Here is a 17,263-nt window from a genome sequence, read left to right as displayed (position 1 = left end):
CAAGAGGACCCTGTCTCACCAAAATTATTCACGTGCTTACTAGAGAATCAGTTCAAAAAACTAGATTGGGAAAACAAATACGGCATCAAAATAAATGGAGCAAGACTAACGCACTTACGATTTGCAGACATCGTATTGGTGGCAGAGCAGAGCTAGAACAAATTATAATAGAATTAGACATCAGCAAAGCGGGCCTGACAATGAATCCAAGAAAAGCAAAGATGACTAATGCACTGTAAACTCCAGTTAGCGTAAACGGAGAAATACTGGAATATGTAGAGGAATGTGTATTCCTTGGCCAGAACATATTCTCAAACTGTTCAGAAAAAGAGGTCAAACGGCGAATAGGACAAGCATGGAAGAGGATCTAGTCTCTTAAAGTTCATACTGACAGACAAGACTCAGAAACTCACCCTTAAAGCTGAAGTCCTAGAAAAATGTGTGATACCAGTCCTACTATATGAATGCCAAACCTGGGCACTAACACTAAGACAAAGGAAAATGGTCCAGAAATGCCAGTGCAAAATGGAAAGAAAAATACTCCAGGTCTCATTGAGACATAATACGGAACGAAGATGTACGAAGGAGAACCAGCATGAAAGACGCTCTGACGACAGCCGATCAGCTAAAGTGGAAATGGGGAGGACACGTAGCGAGACTGGAGCAAAATCGATGGACCTACAAAATGACAAAGTGGGATCCCAGAGAAGGAAGACGGAACGTGGGAAGGCAAAGAACTAGATGAGCAGACTGGTTTTGCGAGATGGGGAGGAAAATAATGGACAAGAACAGCAAAGATAAGGCAAGAGTGGAAAGAGCTGGGAAAAATTTTGTGCAGAGATCACTGACCTTACGTCCGCCTCGTTGGCTGAACGGCCAGCGTACTGGCCTTCGGTTCAGAGGGTCCCGGGTTCGATTCCCGGTCTTAACTGGTTAATTCCTACGGCACGGGGGCTGGGTGTATGTGTTGTCTTCATCATCATTTCATCCTCATCACGACGCGCAGGTCGCCTCGGGAGTCAAACAGAAAGATCTGCACCTGGCGAGCCGAACCCGTCCTAGGATATCCCGGCACTAAAAGCCATACGACATTACATTACTGATATTACGGGATACACCTTTGTTCAAGCCCTGTGATAACATAGGTCGATAAGACACATATTATAGATATTGTGCAGCGGTGAAATATGCAACAGTGCGCTTCTACAAAGAGACCTGAAGGTCACCTCACTGATCACTAAGGCATAATATAGTAAAATTGATAAAAAGAGGTTTTCGTGAAGTGGTGAATATAAAATTATCATCCTCGCGTACAATGAGGAAAGAAGCCGTGCAAGTGTAAAATATGTTGAAGTACGTTCTCAGGACAGGGGCGAAGTATACAACATACAATTGTACGCTTCGACGAAGAGGATACCGTGATGGTCATCTTCTGAGCACTCCGGAGAATAGCAAGACGAGTGTCAGACAGACAGACAGACAGACGTTTGCATGAAGTAGTGATATAACTCATCACGGAACACATAGTGGAAGGAGGATATGCACTTTCAACGGAGGATAAGGTCAAGAATAACAAGAAACGTCTACAACATTCGGAGAAGCTATGCAAGAACGAAGAGTGTTAAGTTTACGCTTTCACCTAGAAGGAACCTAAACCCTCCCTGGGAAAAAAGTGTACACGTGTCAATGCAACAGTGCGTTTTCGCGAATTGTTGATCCAGAAAAACAACATTGCATTCACTCGGGGGTGAGACTTCACAAGTGTACAATATGCGGTAATACGTTATCATGAAACAAACTACAGATTAACCAAGATAATAATGCTCTTCAGGACCTGCTCACCTGATGAGCTAAACTGAGCACTGTCCCTGCATTGAAGGAGGCCGTAGCCCTTAGGGGATTCACACGGCTAATTTATTTATTTATTTATTTATTTATTTATTTATTTATTTATTTATTACCAACCTACAAAGTTTAAACGAAATTGGTGATGCGGACATCGTGACCTCCCCTTGTAAGACGGACAACGCATACCCACCGGCACTCAAAGAGTTCGGCAAACGTTTGATCTCTCCGTCACTTGTTAGCTCAGTGGGGAGTGATTTATTGTGATAGTAGGCTTTTAAAGTTATCATTCCCAAACAGGAATTCTTACAGCTCTGTTGCCAATGTACGTCTTATTAAATACTCGTCAGTCTCTTTCAGCTCAGACAATTCGCACGTGGTTTGTTCACTGTTTGAAAGTCTTGTAATATTTGCTTCATTAGTATTAATATTTGTGAAGTACATTGTTTTTTACTTAGCTTCATGCAACAATGTGGAGGCCGTGTGAATCAAGCCTGGAAATTAACGCACCATAAGATTCTGAATTAAATCTGCCAGTACACACCATCCATCCTCAACCGAACACCAGTAGCAGTGATACGGTTCGGTGACCACGAGTGATACTCTACTAAGTATTACTAGTTCTTCGAAGAAAAGAAAGGACAAACTTCAAAAGTCAACGGCTGGTATGTAACGCATACGAATACGTTACGAAAAGGGTTATGTTATTCTTATTTCTTCGAATGGGCCGAGTAAGGACCACGATGTTCAACTTTTCTGCTTGGAGAGGGACTTTATATTTGCCCAATACGCGCGCATTCTCTGGTTTTGCTTCTCTCTTCTTTCCTTTGTCCAAAGGGCGCCTCTTTTACATGATTGTCTGTCCTGAAAACTCTAGTTTGATTATTCCTCTGAGAGGGGCTCGGATTCTGATGTTTCAGTTACTCCCAGTTTTTGCATGTCTTTCTTCACTTCTGTTAGTCATGGCGTCCCTATCTTTCTGTTTGCCCAGTAGTTGAGAAGCCGGCAGGTTATCCTAGTTGGGTTCATCCTCGTGACATGTCCATAGAATGTCGGACGCCTCTTCTAGGCTAAGTCTGTGATTTTTTTCAGTGTAACTGTATAGCTCCTGGTTTGGTCGTCTTCTGTACTCGCCATCTACTTTGATCGGTCCTAGTATCTGGTTATATCATCATCCTCCCAGTCCATAGTTCGTGATTTTACTTTTCTTTTCTGACACGAGACACTGATATTAGCTACATAAAGTAATATTTTAATAGGTTTACTCTGATATGAATTCAAGCACATTATGTAGAGAGAACGGCTATTTGTATATAAAATAGCTCATGGCGATCATGCGCGGCTATTTGAAAGTTCTTTGTCGAATTTATGTACCGATTCTTTCTTTTGTCTTTCTTTTTTCTTCTAACATCTGCGACCACTGCACGGATTATGCTCGAAACAAAATATTCTGCGATATCGGTTTGCGCTGTAGTTCATGATCGGATATTTATATATTGCCTTTAGAATAAATTAAATGCTAAGATGTTTAAACAATCGACGCAAAATATGACAACCATGCTCTTGACAGCACTCGCTTGCTTCTTAAACGACACGCGCACCTTGTGTCCAGAAGAAAGAAACCGACTAACAACCCTCATTATCACCAGTGCGGGCCGACTGACAACCCTCGTTATCACTAGGTCGCGCCAAGTTTTGGGATCAGAAGCTTCCGACTGGATATACGCTCGCCGTCCCAGCTATACACCCGGGTCTGATCTCTACGTCCAGGTCTGTGGGAGACGAACGAGGGTATACTAATATTAAAAAATTACGCTTCTAAAGTCGAACGTAGCAGTAAGAATACATAAGCTACTAGACGGAGATTAACACCACACGACACAGTTAGGTCTCAAACTCCATCCCCTTACCGATTCGGCTTTCTTGCCTGGTGGCGAAGGCAGGACCTCGGAAGGCAGTTCCAAAGTAAAACTCGCGCGGCACATCGTGCAATGTAAGACTTCCGTTCACCGTGAGCTGAGTTTCTCAAAAATCAAAGTGTAAGTTTATTGTGAATAGCTGTATAGAAGTAAAACGAAGTAGTTAAAATACCACCTGTCATCTGCAGTCCAACTTGGCGGGTTTGCGAAGTCTACAGACAACTTTGATAAAAAATTTACATTTCGTAAATTTAAAGAAAATCATACACCTTATATTTTAAATTTCAGGTAAAGAAATAAGGCAGGAATGAACATAATTGAACCGCTAACTGAAATGCAAATTTCAGACTGACGCCAACTAAGCAACCTGGGCAAATTTCGACGTTTCGTTCTCTTTGGGGTGGTCATAACGTAATGGCTCTTCGGTGTACGCGGTATGTGCTGAAACAATAAACCCTATCTACAGAAGTGCTTTTTGAGTTCGGCTGTTACAACTAGCTAGCACAGAATCTTATCATTTCAAGTCAATTTCCTGTTTCTCTCAGCACATGGAGTAATGAAAAAATGAAATGTCGCATGGCTTTTAGTGCCGGGATATCCCAGAACGGGTTCAGCTCGCCAGGTGCAGGTCTTTCTATTCACGCCCGTAGGCGACCTGCGCGTAATGATGAAATGATGAAGACAACACATACACCCAGCCCCCGTGCCATTGGAATTAACCAATTAAGGTTAAAATCCCCGACCCGGCCGGGAATGGAACCCGGGACCCTCTGAACCGAAGGCCAGTACGCTGACCTTTCAGCCAACGAGTCGGACACATGGAGTAATAATAGCGAATTGAGAAATAAGGGAAGAAAGACGACTCATTGTACCCAGTCAATTCTAACAGAATTTTATTCGCATTATATAAACCCCCAATTACAAGACTCCCCGCTATTTCGACAGTAAACAGGCTAGTGATAGAGGGTCCGCAACCTATTATATTGAGATGGGGAATCAATGTCGGAAATGGATATTTATTGTGTTATAGACATAGCGTACACCGCATTACAATAACGTAGCTCATGGTAACTGTTCAAAGGTGGTTCGAAGTGACTACCGTCAGTCTCAATGCATGTATTGCAACGGAGCAAGCAGTTCTGCCGCACTCTTGCCAAGATCCTGGTGTCTGTTGTACACAAACAGGCAGCGGGTGATAAACAGCGTACACCCCTGACCATAGACGACTTACTGTACACAACTTAACTCATAGCACGTGACATGTGACGACCGCATCATATCTGCTCATTAACACTCGAACCGCGACTGGGTCATTTGTGATCCAGTTGTTAGTTCTTTCCTCCCTATCATCGGCAAAAATATTTGTAGCAGGTGTGCAGCCAAGGAATATTATGTATTCTCAACGTGTGTCGTGTTAAATGCCATTCCTACAAAGGAACTATACGTAGCATAATGTACATCGTCTGTACTGATGTCAGATGATTGATCTCTAAAAGTTGAGATGGAAACCTTTCTTGCTATACTGTACATTCGCGATGCCATAGGAACAAGGGATTAGAACTGGACTCATTGTGGTCAACGAAGTGGGACAATCTTATTTTCTACATGTTCTTTATTTGTATACTAAACATTCTACTTCTACATCAAAATACATTATGTGTATTAAATTTCAAATAAAATATCCAGCGCAGGTACTATGTAGTATATTTCTTGGATGTACACTTACTACAAAGTTATTTTGCACAAGATAGGGGAGAAAGAACTAACAGCTGGGTCACAAATGACTGAGCGGCGGTTCTAATGTTAGCCTGTGACACACACACACACACCACTATCCCTGGTGTCAGTTGTCCACTGCATCAGACAGCTTGTGATATGTCTATGGTAAGGTGTGTTCGGTGCATGACGCTACTCAAAGATGGAACGTTACTCGTAACCGGAGCTGGCAGACATGTATTTAATGTACGGTGCGACAGGATATAGTACCCGTAAAGCAGCATGAATGTACATAGAACGCTTTCCCAACAAGCGTCATCCGAACTGGAAGAAGTTTATCACCGTGTATACTAACTTATGAGAGACGGGGTCTTTCACGCCAGAGAGCCGGCGAAGGTTCCCGCCAAAAACATGTCCGAACACCAGACCGAGATTGTGTTGGATCATGTAGCCGACCACTCAACAATAAAGCACCCGTCAACTTGCCCGTGAAACGCACACTTCGAAAGATACAGTGTGGAAAGTACTGGGGGAACAGGTATTGCATCCCTATCACAAAGAACATGTGCAAGCACTGGGACTGGGACCCCGCGTTCACTTCTGCCAATGGATTATCCACCGCAGTGCTGTAGTGCCGAACTTTGTACAGGTAGTATTGTTCACGGATGAGGTCTCACTCACCGTGGTGTTTTCAACAACCGCAACAGCCATGTCTGGGGTGGGGATAATCCCCACGCCACCCACATCTGTGGCATCCAGCAACGATGCTATGTCGAAGTATGTGAGGGCGTTGTCCAAGACCTCCCCGTTTGACTGGTCCACGTTACCTTGTGTTCCTGAGAGATGTACTGCCACAGTTCCTGGAGACTGTACCCCCTTGTTGTCCGCGAAAAGATGTGGTTTCAACGACGGTGCACCAGCTCACTTCGATGTAAATGTCCGCGAGCACCTGAACAACACGTACCCTCAGCGTTGGATTGGAAGCGAAGGTCCTGTCCCATGGCCAGCGCGATCACTGGATCTCACACCTCTGGACTTCCTCTGGGGTTACGTTAAGTCTGTATGAAACCCCCGTGGAAGCGGATGAAGACCTGCTTGCTAGGGTCCAATTTGCCTGTCTTCTGGTACAAGTCACCAGGGATCTTTGAGAGAATGCGACAGAACTTCATGCGCTGTTGCCATGCCCTATCTCAATATAATCGGTTGTGGACCTACTATCACTTATTTCAATTTGACCCAAAAGGTTTGAGACACCCGTATAAAGGCAGTCTGCTACGTTAATACAAAGAATGAAAATTCTGGCGATGAAACCACACACTTTGATAAGTGTGTGAATTTATGAGGCGTTAGTACCAAGTAATGGAAGAAAAAAAAATACATAACGCTTGAAGATTGGCGGAATTTGCACAGGCTACAGGTGGACATTACGGAATTTTTAATGCAACGATCAAAGCAGATTATCATTATTATTATTATTACATGGACTGAAGTTCATTTATCCACATGTATCTGTATGGCATACATGATACTGGACACAAATCTATTACAATGAATTAACAAACGAACGTGTGCTGCTAAGTTGTTCGATCTATAACAGAATCACAGTGAACACAAAGGAAATCCGTTGCCCCATTACCGAGCTATAAATATGCCTAAACAATTCCACTAACTTATGAATTTGAATGTCAATAAATTATTCCTTCCAACAGGAACTTCGCATTGGAAGCAAGCTTGGTGCAACAGAGCAAAGTCGTTTCTAAAAAGGAGACTTCTGTTTTAAGAATAAAAGCAGAAAAATCTGGAATGGATCCAAGAACTAATTTAACGATTGTTTTCCTCGTTCAATAAAATCACGAACTAAATTTTGTTCACTGGTAAGTATAGTAAAGAATCAAGGAAGATTGTATACCTAAAACACAGTACTATGTCTACAGATGCCAACTGTCTACCTTCATCCTTCATACTCAGCACCCAGAAGTTAGCATGCAATTAAAATGTTACCATAATGCAAAAATAAAGAGAAAGAAGAAGATTTTTTTACAAAAGACTCACCTTTAGGGTGTAGCCTCTCGGGCTTGAACCATGCATCTGAAAGAATGAGAGTTAGTGGTTAGCAGGCAAGCACCATTTTAGACCAAAATGCAACCAAGCAGTATAATTACAGCAAAATTATAGAAAGAAATAAGTGTACTCGTGATCCATGATGGTTCTTTTAACAGGTGACTATATAGTTTGCGTAGGTTACGTTACATTAGTGTATCAAATGAAGTAAAAGTGTGTTCATTTTCTTTCCGACATACGGATAGAAAGATCACTTATTCATGTTCACGTCAAGAGTTACCTTCAACCAATTACTATCATCAAGCAAGCAATGTATCATTTTTGTCTACATAACTAATACTATATTGTAGGATTATTTCAGTAAATATGCTAATATTTAGTTCTTCACACAGAATATGGTTGTGTTTTCTGCACGTATTCATCTATATGCTATAAATGGTTTTAGAAGTAGCCTTTATATTTCCAGCATTGATTTATTACAGCTCATGACCGTGTACTTATGCTGAAAAGAATCCTACAACCCGTCGTATGACATTTGGTACTCGCACCGAGGATTAAAAATGATCAAGCAAATTAACAAATAAGTGGTTCATTCACTTAGCCTATATCTGGATTATTTTGAAACGTGACACTGAATATTGAAACGTGCAAAAGGCACGCAAAAGCAGCGCTGCTTGTTTCTGTTAAGATGGGTCGGGCAATGTGAAGCTTAAGGCTGCTGAAAGTTTCCCCACTCCCCCGTACATATATTATGGGAATGCTATTATGAAGCACCGCTGCAAATTGAAGTTCTTCCAACACAGCCAAAAGTGCCAGATGCATTGGTTTCGTGTGGAAAGATCTACAGAGAATCCCATACTGCGACGATATACATATATTACCTGGTGGTGATGATGATGCTTGTTTAAAGGGGACTAACATCTAGGTCATCGGCCCCTAATGGCACGAAATGAGACGAAATGTGATGACAAATTAAAAGATAAAACCCTCCGCCGACAAGAATTCAAAACGTAAGGACGAAGAATGAATGGACGGGTATGAATTTAAGACAATCAGTGTATCCGACCAGCAATGCCTCACATTCACAGAAACTGACGTTAAACAATAGTATTACTGACCAAGGGACTGCTTCTATAGCACAATACTGAATCGATTATGCTTGTAGTCTAAAAGGGTCCAAAATCCAAGTCATCCGCTCCTCATAATGGTACTTACCGCTAGGAAAGCAGAACCATGGCATTTGTCATGTTGCGGTACTAATCAAAAGTAGCGTAGACTCGCGGTATTCCACACAGTATGGTACTACTCACAAGTAATGAAATTCGCACATGAAATACAGACCTATGATGTTTCGCACCTGGCGGCGGCAGTTACAGGCAACGCAAACCTATGGTGTTCATCACATAATGTACTATCCACAGGGACGCCGCACTATCCCGCGGTGTTCCTCATATAGTGGGTACTAATCATAGGCAAGCTAGAACCAGGGTGTCGCTCATATAGTGGTACTAATCGCAGGTATTGTAAAAGCCGGCAACGCACACTGTTACTAATCATAAACCTATTTTGTACTTAACATAGTGGTACTACGCGCAAGTAAAGCGACCCATGATCCTCGCATGGCGGTACTAATTACAAGTAGTCTCATGGTTCCAATTCGATCATCCCTTGGTCGCCCCCTTACGACAGGCAGGGGATACTGTGGGTGTATTCTTCGTCTGCGGCCCCTACCCACAGGGGGTATATATCACTGGAATCTGTGTTTCTGACAAAGACCGAACCGAAACATATCAGTAAAAGTGACTACCAGTGCTGTGTAGAATTCGCAAATTGAATGCTTCCGGGAACACTATGACACTGCATGCTATGGTTCTCTATGTTACAACCAACTATCAGCCGTATCGTTACTTTTGGCGAAAAACACTGTTCATAACTGGCTATGTCTGACGGTGGTACGGAAAGTCAGCATTCGGGTCTGAACCCAGATAGCAGAGCGAACCAACTGCAAGAAGAGGTACAGGCGTCATCTGACAGCAGATCGGAGGTGGTCTGACCGTTTTAGACGAAGCGTGGATGTTTATTGCAAACTGCGGAAAGATTCGTGCAAAAACGTACAGAAGTGTCGATGCAAAACAAGGTAATTTCGTTCGGCAGTACGAGAAGTTTTCTGCGAGGCTTCATGATAGTGTCAGGATTTTGTTCCTTGGGAAATTGAAGATGCGTTGCACGAAATATATATATATATATATATATATATATATATATATATATATATATATATATATATATATATTTATTTATTTATAAACGCTGTCGTCTACCAGAAATGCTTCTCCGTCGTCAAATAATTCCAATCCCTAATTTATCTTTCTATAAACGAGTATGGGTTGACTGATATAAAGAAAATTCCCGTACTGTACGAGTAAGACACTTCTAGGGATGGAACAGCGTCAAGAAGAGATTCCAGGCACAGCCAGAACTTTGCTGGAATTCTGCAGACGGATGGAAGCTGATACGGAGATTTGTGCGATTTTCTTCAATGGTCTCCCGGTGAAGAAACCCGATGTTAGTCCAATTGACTCGTACGCAAATTGGACTTCTGAAAAGCAGTCGTTCCTTCGTGTACGGTATGTACAGAAACCAGCCTATGGAAAGTTTCTCCTCAGAGGTGGTACGAGGGTACAACAGACGTGAGTACTGGCCCTCACAGCAAACAACCGGTGGTGGAAAGCATAACTTATGAATAAATGAATTAATGACTAGTCATCCAGATAGAAGTTCATTTCCTATCACCATTACTAAGAATGGTTTAATTCTGCAACACAGATCAGGCGTTTTAACTTTAATAATAATAATAATAATAATAATAATAATAATAATAATAATAATAATAATAATAATAATAATAATAATAATAATAATAATCGTAACGCCTCAGCTACCGTGTGCAGGCATTTTGATTTGACGCCATTCAAGCTGCATGTGTGTCAATTTCGGCGTTACATTTTATTCAACCAGGCAACAAAAACGGATTTCTGTTGGGCGATATACGGCTGAGCTTCCTAAAACCGGTAAACATCAAATGTGTCACCAGATCTTTTATATGCCGACATAGCACAACAATGAGTGCCGATTGGACTTTTTTCACCCTTCAAAAGTTTAAATACGTCAGGTTAGAGCCCACGATCTTGTGATCCGGAGGTAGATATTACCAAGAATCCAGAGGAGTTAGGTGATCAATTATGAAGGGAATCTACCTTTAACTATAATGGAACTAAAATTACGATACGAAAAAATATGAAGAAACTAGGACGGTAATTCCTAACCAAGGGTAAAAAGTACATATAGAACGTACAGTACTATTAAGAAAAAGGTTTATACGCACTTATCACTCATCCGAATGTATCAATGACAGAAAAATTAGACAATAATACACTTTACATATCTAGAAAAAATGCAGCACGAGAAGGTTTCATGAATTCATGAAGTAAGTTTTTATATCAAAATCACACCCCACTTACAGACTTATGTTGAAAAAGCATTCTTCCCTCTACAAACATGTCACAATTATTTATTTTTATTTATTTACTAGGGCTTTACGTCGCACCGACACAGATAAACATGTCACAAGACCACAAGGGAAGAACGAAGAATTATCAACCATCAACATCTACAAATCTGGCTATTATAGTGGAAAATGGTTTCTGTCAAAATGTGTTTGTGGAGTTACTACAAATAGGCCTAGAATTTTTATCGACATGCTTAATTATGCTACATTAGATCAGTTCCGTAACATTTTACTTACTACACAATATGGTATTATCAAAACAATATTCTGTGAAGCATATTTACAGCGCTAATATCTGTATAATTACACAAGTTGAAAAGAGCAACGAAAAATATCGACACAGCCACAAAAGGAGAAAGTTTTGCTGAATCCAGAAACTTTCATTTCTTCGACTGACCAATGAGGATATACGTTATATTTCACCGATATGAGGACTTCCCACGTCGCCTGCCCACACGCTGCCAGATTTTTTCTTGTGCGATACCTTAAAGATTAGTTTATAATAATTGGCGAAGAACTGAAGATTTTGAAGAAGAATATTGTCACTGAAATCAACAATATTAACCCAGACGTACTGCAGTGAACTGCCAGAAACGTGCAGAGACTGTTACGGATGTGTGTACAGGCAGAAGGTGGTCATGTTCAGACTACTGTTAGCTACGGGGAGGGTATGTATTCTCCCACAGATTCTATATATTCAGTAACCATTTTTGCAGCTATCAGCAAACAGAAATAGTATTAAAAACTGCCTGCCTTAAATGAATCATCCTGTACTGTATATCTTTAAGACGTAGTTCCGGTCGTCCATACAGCTGTTTGAAGTCCCCATGCCATTAAATTCCATGCTAACCTTTATTTCTACGCAACTACTACACAGAATATTACGTGTACTATACTCTCCATGCCTTGGTCTACCCCTTACACTTCACTTAAAAACTAAATTAAGCTAAGGTGCCGTAAAATGTGCCCTATCAAATCTCTGTACATCTGGTCAAAGACGAGATAATGGGTGTATCCTGTGATATCTAGCCTACTAAGGAAAACTTATTTGTCATCAATGACCTACTGATATTCAGAGGCTACAATCAACAGAGGTTCAAAGAAAATACAGTAGGTACGGCAAACATTTAAGTTTCGTTTGAAGTAATCCCACAAAACTCTGTTGCTGCGAGCATTCAGAACGGCGGCGTAGCATGGCAGGGAAGAATCGATCCAGAAACCAGTGACGTAACAAGACGAGTGAGTTCAAAAGATAAGCATAGTAAATTAGCTTCCGTCCTGAATACAGCAATCACGACCAGTGTAGCAGAGCACGTAACGTTCTTTTCTAGTCTATAACTGAGCCCTTCCATTTCTCCGAATGTATTAGGAATTTTGAAAAATGATTGGAATGATCACACAGCTCACCGAACATACGAGAGTAAAGACCACACTATATCGAAATTCATACAACCAAGGGCCGGTTCTACCATCTGCTGGTAAAGTGGCTGGCAGCTGCCCGGGAGGTAAACTACCTGGGGGTGTAAATCAGCTGGTACTTAGCCTTGCATGCAACCACCTCCGCGCAAGCGCTGGGTAGCTACCCGGAGCTGGACACCGATATACGGAGTTGGCTAGACTGATTTTCAGCGACTTCGCTTTCTAGTGTGGTGCTATCTATCGTCAGATGTATGAAGCTCATTTCGATTGTCTTCATTTTCCTGTGCTTGCATCGGTTGACTATCATCAAAAAGCCTAAGGGGAGTCTTAAGAGTTATGGAAAACGATTTTATCGAGCTTTCGTGATTTTAATCCGAGCTTCAAAATCAATACCTAATTGGGATTAAAATCTCGAGATTACATTTTCTTACGCCAGTTATAACCTGTCATGTAAGGCAGCGTGTTTGGATGCGAGAGGCTGGTGTGAGCGTTGCAACTCAAAGGAAGCATTAATGTTCAAAATCATGTGATACAATATCGACCACTGTTACAGTGTAATTCTTTTTACAGTACACTAAGCTCATCTGAGTTGTATGTCACCAGAAATACAGCTAATAATGTTCAGCTCTCAAAACTTGCCCGGCAGGTAAAGTCTTATCGGGCCCTCTGAGTGGCCGATAAAGTACGCGCCGGGTAACGACGATTTATGCTGCCGATAGCGCTACCTGGGAGTGGTCGAACGGAAACATCCTTTTACGCGGAGGGCAAGTTAGGCGCTACTTTACCAGTAGGTGGTAGAACCGGCCCCAAGTCGAATAATAAAGCAGACAGTGACAGAAGTCACTGTAGCAAGAAGGTTTGTAAATTAACGCATAAAATAAGAAGAAAAAAAAAAAGAGGAAATGGAAAGGTACGACGAAGACTTCAAATCCATAGGAAAAAGGCTATGAAAGATTGTAAGATGGGAGTCCCAGGCCTCACAAAACATCAACGTCGCAAGATTAATTAGACCCACGAAGGTCGAACAAGGAAGATAGTCTAGCACACAAGTGGCGGTGGTGGTGGTGGTTGTTTGTTTACAAATTAAGTACAACTGGGCAACCATCCTCACTTAACACTAATCGGAAGAATGGAGAGGTCCGACCCATCAAAAAAAAGTGTCAACATAAGAAAGGGAAGGTCACGAAGGGCGTGAAAATGAGAGTCCTTCTTAAGCTTCGGTAAATATAATACTGATATCGGAAGAGAACAAGAAATGACCAACGGAAGTTGGATAAGAAAGCTGACAGTGAGGAGCCTGAGAATATCAGAGTCAGCACGGGGCCCCGTTGCCTCCAACCCAAGCTACCAAGTACAGAGCTTCTAAGGGTGGTGGTGGTGGTGGTGGTGGTGGTGGTGGGAGGTTGTTTTTAAAAGGACGTACAACTGGGGTCCCACCTTTTGCTCTCGTGATAGGCAGGGGATACGGTGGATGAATTTTCACACAACCACCCACAGGGGAAAGCACGCAAATAATTGGAAGAAATTTCACAGACAGCTGCTCCTTGACAAATTGTCAGCGTACCGTCCTTCAGTTCACAAGAGTCCGGATTCGATTCCCAGCCGGGAGGAGACTTTTCTTGCTCTGCTAGTATGTGTTGGTGAGTTTTTATCTACACAAAACACCACACTACCAGCCACCAGAGAAACAAGCAATAGTGGAAACAAACCTCCACATAGAGTAGGCGCCAGGAAAAGGCACCCTTCCGTATAACTGGGCTAAATCCTCACCAAGTGCCGACCACAATAAATTGGGGGGAGGAGGAGGGTAAGGCTAGGGAAGAAGAATTCAACATGCAGCCCAGGCCACCCAGTCGCCAAACTTGCTCCATACGAACGTGATGATGAAACAATTACGCCACACTTATTTATGTGCCTTATGTAGTGATTTATAACTTTTACCAGTATACAAGTCCTAATATTTTATTGAAGAAAATAGATCCTCAAAGTCATTTCTAGACTGCAGCTTTCCCATGCATGAATAGCATGGGCAACAGCTCCACGAAAACTGTACCAGTAGAAGTGTTGTGTGTATTCAGGGCAAGAGCAGCAGTGATGGGAGCAGAGTATACGTTAGAGAATATTCCACATCTTTTTCGCCTTTTCAAGTCATTCAAATAGATACACCTTTTACAAGGCACGTGCTCGCCTTCCTCGAAATGGAAATCAACAAAATTAAAATACGTATCGTTGGAAGGGTGTGATCTATAAAATAAAAACTGACGATAGAGAAGTGCCCTCACAGAAGAATTTTATGGATTTAACTTCCGTCGATATAAACCTTTGACTATAAATGTAAAGTTTGGAGTACTGTGCTGCATGGATCTAAAACATGAACCGCCACTTTTTAAAAAAGTTGAAAAGCAACTCCTTTGGATTATAGCTGTTGGAAGCATCTGATATTTAGATATCGAAATAACTGCTAAAAGTAAACTGGATTTGTAAGTTTATAAACAAGGAAGTAGTGGGTCGCGTAGGATAAGATAAAAGATAACAGGAAAAGACCAGCACTGGACTATGTTGAGTTTTTGCAACAACAACAACAAAAAAAACTCAAGCAGACGATTGCTACACTAAGATCTAATAATTTACTTGTTTAACAGTAAAAACTCTCATTAAGAGGATCACTAGGTAATATTTCGTTCCTAGAGTAGGCCTATGGGTCATGTAGGTGATTGAGCCCCACGGTCTACAACACTGGAGATCTTTTACTTTATCTTCATAACAGGCAAATGCCGGGGCTGTTTCTTCATTAAACCCACGACCACTACTTTCCCAAGCTTAGACATGTTCTTACTCAGTCGCTGAAAACGAAGGCGTGAGCGATGTCGCACAAAAAACCGAACAGATGATTAGTTCTGTAAGCTTATGGTAGAAGGGTGCACAATGGCTCCTTAAATTAAGAAACGCTCCATAGTAATAATGTCACTGATAATTACTAACCTCATTCCACGCTCATGTCCGTAGTGCTGTGAGAATTTGAAGTTACCTGTAGGATCTTTCATTACGTCATTTCTGACTCTTAACGACAATTCGAGCATACTCCTTCGTAAATCGATATTAAATTTTAACATTTCCCTCATCTAGGGGAAGTGAGTCACTCCGCCTCTTAAATGTGTTTAATTTTACCAATATTTCCAGCCTCCATAACTTTAAAATATTCTGTCTTCTATGGTAAAAATACTGTGTCAATATTTTGGAAGAGTTTGGAGTAGACGATACGTCAAGAAATTTGATCAAACAAACTCTAACCAACACAGTGTCGAAAGTAAAATTTATGGGTGAGATCTCAGAACCGTTTACAATCAGAACGGGTGTCAGACCAGGAGATGAGACTATCCCCACTCCTCTTCAACTGTGTTTTGGAAACAGTCATTCGAGAGTGGAGGAAGTGGTTAGACCAAGAAGAAACAAAGGAAGATAAGTTCAGACTTGGTCCTAAGCACAAAGGGATGTACGTTGACTGCCTGGCCTTTGCGGATGATCTGGCCACTTTTGCTAACATAGATTCAGCAGTCAACAAGATCAATAGACTGTCATAAGGGTTCTAGGACATTTCGTACCATGGACATTTCGTACCACCGGACATTTCGTACCACTTGACCGTCTGATTACCTGCGAAGTCTCAGCCGACGACTTTAAAATATTTAGGAGAGGACATTCCGTACCACTTGAAAGAGTGGGAAATATTGCGAAGTAAAAACAATATCGTAAATAATGTAATTCATATGAATATTCATCGTCCACTACTGGTGTTAACCTTCCGTCGAGTACAACTGATCTGACTAGCACACGGGTTAATTCTCATCTCGTATTTGTCATTCGCGTGGGGGGGGGGGCTATATACGAGCTACTTCCACCTTTCAGTAGTATCCTATTTCCTCGTGACCTTCAAGCCCATATCGGCCAGTTCATCAGAATCTTTCATTTTACCTACTTGATAATGAAATAATCCAGGAGTTTATAAATATTCACAATAATGGTTATATTATCCATCCTGATGCTCGTCAGGCACATTGCGCCAGAACACGTGTAGTATTTCTATTGCATTGTTTTGTTTCAGGGTTTATACTTAAAAAATTCTACTTTCTTGTGTTAATAGGGCCTATTTACGTTAACATAAGTGATAAGTATAGTCCGACTCGTTGGCTGAATGGTCAGCGTACTGGCCTTCGGTTCAGAGGGTCCCGGGTTCGATGCCCGGCCGGGTCGGGGACTGTGTGTATATGTCCGTTCCAACACTATCCTCCTCACATTCAGACAACATACCACACTACCAACCACCACAGAAACACGCAATAGTGATTACATCCCTCCATATAGGGTTGCGTCAGGAAGGGCATCCGGCCGTAAAACAGGGCCAAATCCACATGTGCGACGCAGTTCGTGCGAAAAAGCGGCAGGAAAAGAATAAGCTATAAATATACGGTAGTTTAAAGGACTATTATTAAAATTTTATAGAAGTTTTCTTCAGCAAATATTGTAAATAATTTTTGTTCAGATTTATAAAGTGTATGTCAGGCTCATTACGCCCGTTGGCTTGGACATGAAATTCCAATTCGACATCAAGTGGTACGGATTGTCCTGGCGTAAATATTTGGAGATTACGGGAAAACCGTTCGCAGGTAGATAACGACCTAGGTGGTACGAAATGTCCTCAAAAATCAAGTGGTACGGAATGTCCGTGGTACGAAAC

The 17,263-nt window shown here is 41.6% G+C and overlaps 1 protein-coding gene across 4 annotated transcripts in view; it reads right to left on the bottom strand.

The window, feature by feature from the left end:
• The window catches only part of LOC136880962 (reticulon-1-A), a 574,503-nt gene that overhangs the window by 117,078 nt on the left and 440,162 nt on the right, over positions 1 to 17,263 (bottom strand). For 2 of the 4 annotated variants that reach the window (XM_067153514.2, XM_067153515.2), the window contains exon 2: positions 7,533 to 7,568. The exons of the other annotated variants lie outside the window; for them this stretch is intronic. In XM_067153514.2, coding sequence (XP_067009615.2) covers positions 7,533 to 7,568 — 36 coding nt within the window. The remainder of the gene's footprint in view (positions 1 to 7,532; positions 7,569 to 17,263) is intronic. 4 annotated transcript variants of the gene reach the window in all.

The sequence above is a fragment of the Anabrus simplex genome, chromosome 9 (genome assembly GCF_040414725.1).
Source record: "Anabrus simplex isolate iqAnaSimp1 chromosome 9, ASM4041472v1, whole genome shotgun sequence".
NCBI lineage: Eukaryota > Metazoa > Arthropoda > Insecta > Orthoptera > Tettigoniidae > Anabrus > Anabrus simplex.
This window is presented reverse-complemented; position numbering and strand designations above follow the sequence as displayed.